General features: G+C 46.9%; 1 protein-coding gene across 1 annotated transcript; it reads right to left on the bottom strand.

Moving 5' to 3' along the window:
* Positions 1–283: 283 nt before the first annotated feature.
* LOC119312117 (putative phosphatidylglycerol/phosphatidylinositol transfer protein DDB_G0282179) lies at positions 284–2,494 on the bottom strand. The gene is made up of 4 exons (XM_037587854.1): positions 2,286–2,494; positions 2,075–2,176; positions 962–1,119; positions 284–804 (listed from the first exon to the last, which is right to left on the bottom strand). Exons 1-4 carry the CDS (start codon positions 2,380–2,382, stop codon positions 697–699), a joined length of 465 nt encoding a protein of 154 aa, XP_037443751.1. The 5' UTR covers positions 2,383–2,494; the 3' UTR covers positions 284–696.
* Between the last annotated feature and the right edge of the window lie 2,009 nt (positions 2,495–4,503).

Genomic DNA, 4,503 nt, shown 5'->3' with positions numbered 1-4,503 from the left:
TGACAAGTATTTCCGGACGGGGGGAGTACCATATATTGGCATCCTATTTCTTCCCATCCTTCTGTAACCTTGTTACTTGTACGGTTTTCGGCCCGGTTTCTCTTATAAACAGGGTCAACTTGTTTAAGGTTTTCGATCCGGTTTTTCAATAAACTGGATCACTCTCTTGGCATAATGGCCATATCCAGGTGGAGGGACTCCTCCCCTTCTCAAAAAAAAAAAACCCTGTATTTGTGCGTATTACTATAACTAAGCACTGAGTCACTAGAGATAACAAAATCACTGGAGCAGAAGAAAAAGGAGCTTTCATCAGAGTACATAGACAGCATTTGTAGGTGCTTGACAGACAGTGCGGCGCTATCTTCTCTGCCTGGGTGGACAGCGTGCTAGCAGCAACCCACGACAGGTCCTCCACGGATGAATGCGGCAGCGGCCCCAACTAATCACCCAAAACGCCCATGATTCGTCGAAAGCAACCACCCAGCCCAGCGATACATGTAGAACACACACAAACCGACATTCGACACTCTGAAAACCAGCACTGGCAGCAACTCTGAATAAAACGGCTCAGTCCAACATAGGTTCTCTCACTCGGGGTGATTCAGAGAGTTCTGCAGGTACATACATACATACGTGATGTGCTAGCTCTTTGCAACTGCAACCAAGGGTGCGTTTGGTTCGCGGCACATATTTGGTTCACATAATGGCGACAGGCGCGACGAACCCGATGCTGAACCCGAACGAGATGCAGGTCAGCTCCTCGTTCTTGTCTCCCATCAGCTTCATCTGGAGGCTGTAAGAACCCTGAAGCACATCACAACAACACAAAACGTCAGGATGCCTGGATGTGATCTTACTTGCCGCGACCTGTTCAGCCTCTCGTCTATCTCAAAGCACTACAAGGGAAAATATCTAGACAAATTCAGCACCGAGATTGAATGTGCACTGCCGGTATGCTTACTGGTGGGGTGTAAGATGGCAAGGTCTGTTCGCTGGTTAGTTCGAATTCACCTGTTGCGGGACAGGGAGTCCCAGCACACAAGTCATGAGTCTCTGAATCGACGTGGAAAAAGAAGTACCACACATCTACTACCAGCTTCCCTTTGGTGATGGTTTTATCTGTCAGGTGTAAACAATGGTAAAAATGTATCAGGGAGATTCAGAGGACGGAAGCAACTAGAAAAAACAAACATTCTAGTTACAGAAAAATACAGTGAAATATGGGTGCATGCCGTTCATGCGTGTGTGTGCGTGTGCAGACACTAGTAGCAGATCCAGGATAGACTAGACCCAACAGACAAAAAGAAATTATATTTCAGCAGAAACCCTGCCAGATCCACATCATAATAATTTAAATGTTAAAGCCTACCATGGTACTCAGAATGGAATCTATAAAGTGTTTTGCAGGAACCACATGTTAGAACTCACATTTCTTTCACCTCTTGGCTATCAGAACAACTAACTGGGACATACTCCTACAAGGCTACAAACCATTTCGGTAGACATGTGAGGTGAATTTTAAGAGACTCGGGAACCCTCGGCAAACTCAAATACAAGCATCGACAAACAGAGGGGAGTGATGAAAGTAAGGCCGACAAACATGCACGCATCACTGCAATTTGCAGCCAACAAAAATTGGACGTTCCACAGTCCAAACATCCAGGTGAAAAATATAGAAAGACAGTACCAGCTGCCTTGTCCAAACTCCAAAGAAGTCTTACAGAAACACCTAAAGAGACATATTCCCCAATTCTCAGTTTCTAACACACCACATTAGGTCCTTCACAAAACTCCAATTCATGGTTAAAAACTTGAAATGTTACCGCGCACATGACTAATTCACATATAACAGTACATGGATAGGGCCAGCGAAGCCTTCAGCAGGGCACATTCACACGGAGACACCGATCTAAACTCTGGGGTAGGCTGCTACCAACAATAAGCCAATAACAAGGAGTACTCTACTAACAAGCTAGATTCAAGTTGCCCGACAGCAGTTAAGAGCACACGCCATCGCAATTCACAAGCCCAGTGGCAAGTGGCAACGAGTTCAGGCTATTCGACGAAATCTTACCGGTGGAGGCGGAGATCTTGAAGGTGGCGGGCTCGCCGCGCACGACGGGGTCGGGGACGATCTCCACACCACTCACCTTCACCGGATAGTGGCGCCCCTTTTCTGCGGAACCAAACACCAACAGAAGCTCGCATCGCACACACAATCCGCGGAATCTCAGAAGTCAAAACGGGGATGATTTAGCCGCAAAAGGAGAGTTCGGAGCACTCACTGCAGTACTCGAAGTCGGCGGCGGCGGCGCAGGAGGCGGAGAGCAGGAGCGCCGCGGCGAGAAGGAGCAGGTCGCGGGGGCGGTGGTTGGGCGCCATCGCTGCGACTGCGAACCAGAGCTGTGCGGGTGTCGCGACTAGACGGAGCAGGTGGACACGAGCCGCATCGGTGAGCACTTTTTTTTCTTTTTTTTTTAGGTGAAGGGTGCCGCGACTAGACGGAGCCGGTGGACACGAGTCGCGTCGGTGAGCACTCTTTTTTTTTAGAAAAGCCATCATGGCGGTTTATATTTCATGTGAGAAAAGGGCTACATCGTTGGTGATTACATCGAGTAGAAAGTCCGGAGCCTCGTTTTGCCACACAATAATTCGCGAGGGCTCCGACTTAGTAGCCAAAAGATCAGCCGCTATATTGGCTTCCCTAGGGCAATGACTGAAACTAACAGAAATAAAATTACGGCACAAGAAAGTACACTCCTCATAGATGGTTGCAGCTGGTCCTAAGGAGTTACCGCCATCTTGCATGATCTGGATAACCTCCATACAGTTCGCCCTCACTAGTAGAAAAGGGGGTATTGGTCCAGGCCGGGTCAGCCCATTAGTCCCGGTTCAATCCAGAACCGGGACCAATAGGGGCATTGGACCCGATTCGTGAGCCCCGGGGACCGGCCGGGCCACGTGGGCCATTGGTCCCGGTTCGTCTGAACCTTTTGGTCCCGGTTAGCGGGACGAATGTGCCTTGGTCCTGGCCCACCACCATTGATCCCGGTTGGTGGCCTGAACCGGGACCAAAGGCTTCCCATTAGTCCCGGTTCAAGCCACGAACCGGGACCAATTAATTGCCTATATATACGCCCGCGAGCAGAGCACTTTCAGGGCTCTGTTTTTCGTGGCCGGCGAGGAGAGAGCTTTGTGGTGCTCTAGCTCACCTCCTATGCACATGAGGTGTTCGATGGAATGCCCGAGCCACACTACTTAAACTTTCTCCTCTCCAAGCTCGATCTCCAAGCTCCATTTTCCCCAATATTTGTCTAGGTTTAGCGGTCCGTCACGTCACGTCCCCGTCTTCACCGCCGTCGATCGCCCGCGCCGATCTCGTCGCCGGCACCACCGTGGTGAGCCTCTTGTTCTTATCTTCTATCTGAAAGGAAAAAAAATCTTACTTGTATGTTTATATATATAGATACTTGTATAATTTTCTTACTTTTATTATTGCATCTTATATAGTGCGATGGTTTTGGTATCCGCCCCCGTCGGCCCTCGTCCTGTCTATGATTCGGATGTGGTATATATTATCTTTTCATAACTATTGGTTCATCTATTGTTTATGACAATTATGCCGACCAACGTGACATAGATTTTATTTATCTAGGAGGTTGTTGAACCAGAAATTCCAACCAACCCTATTGTCGAGAGGTTAAATTTAGTTGAAGAAGAAAACAATTTCATGAAGGAAAAAAATTAGAAAAATTAAGGAGGAGAAGATGATATTGGAGTTGCATGTTGCGGATGTCGTGGATGATCACAAGATCAAGATGGATGCAATGCGCTTGAAGATTAGAAAGATTAGAAAATATGCCATTCATACCAAAAGGCTTGGTATCATTATGCCGTTGGATCAGTTGTTACATTGGTTGCGATTATGATCGCATTTGTTTTCGCATTGAAATGTTTTACATAGTTTCAATGTATGGTTTAATTAATTTAGATGCTCTGCAGAGCTTTATGTTGTTAGATGAGAACTATGTATGTACTTTGGTTTTAATGTGATGATGAACTTCTATTAATTTGGTCACTTAATTATCTATTCATGATGTTCTGTAATGATTTTTGACATACTTAATTATATATAATGCACGCAGATGAACCGACAATGGATGTACGGTTCAAGACACACCTTCGAGTACATTAAGGGCGTGCATGAATTTCTCGAAGTGGCTGAGGCAAACAAGCAGAATGGTTTATGTGTTGTCCATGCCCTATATGTGGGAATACGAAGTCTTACTCTGACCGGAAAATCCTTCACACCCACCTGCTTTACAAGGGTTTCATGTCACACTATAATGTTTGGACGAGGCACGGAGAAATAGGGGTTATGATGGAAGACGGTGAAGAAGAAAAGTACGATGACAACTATGTGCCCCCTGAATACGGTGATGCTACTGAAGATCGAGAGGAACCAGACGATGTGCACGATGATGCTGCAACAGGCGAAGCTGC

The sequence above is a fragment of the Triticum dicoccoides genome, chromosome 5B (genome assembly GCF_002162155.2).
Source record: "Triticum dicoccoides isolate Atlit2015 ecotype Zavitan chromosome 5B, WEW_v2.0, whole genome shotgun sequence".
Classification (NCBI taxonomy): domain Eukaryota; kingdom Viridiplantae; phylum Streptophyta; class Magnoliopsida; order Poales; family Poaceae; genus Triticum; species Triticum dicoccoides.
Note: the sequence above shows the minus strand (reverse complement) of the source record. Positions and strands in the feature narration are given on the sequence as shown.

What these genes read in the sequence shown, in the direction of transcription:
- LOC119312117 (XM_037587854.1), bottom strand. Translation starts at nt 2,382, where the DNA reads ATGGCGCCCAACCACCGCCCCCGCGACCTGCTCCTTCTCGCCGCGGCG. An exon ending in CGCCGACTTCGAGTACTGCA is followed by an intron (nt 2,177 to 2,285) that starts GTGAGTGCTCCG and finishes TTGGTTCCGCAG; the next exon opens with AAAAGGGGCGCCACTATCCG. An exon ending in CAAGATCTCCGCCTCCACCG is followed by an intron (nt 1,120 to 2,074) that starts GTAAGATTTCGT and finishes TACACCTGACAG; the next exon opens with ATAAAACCATCACCAAAGGG.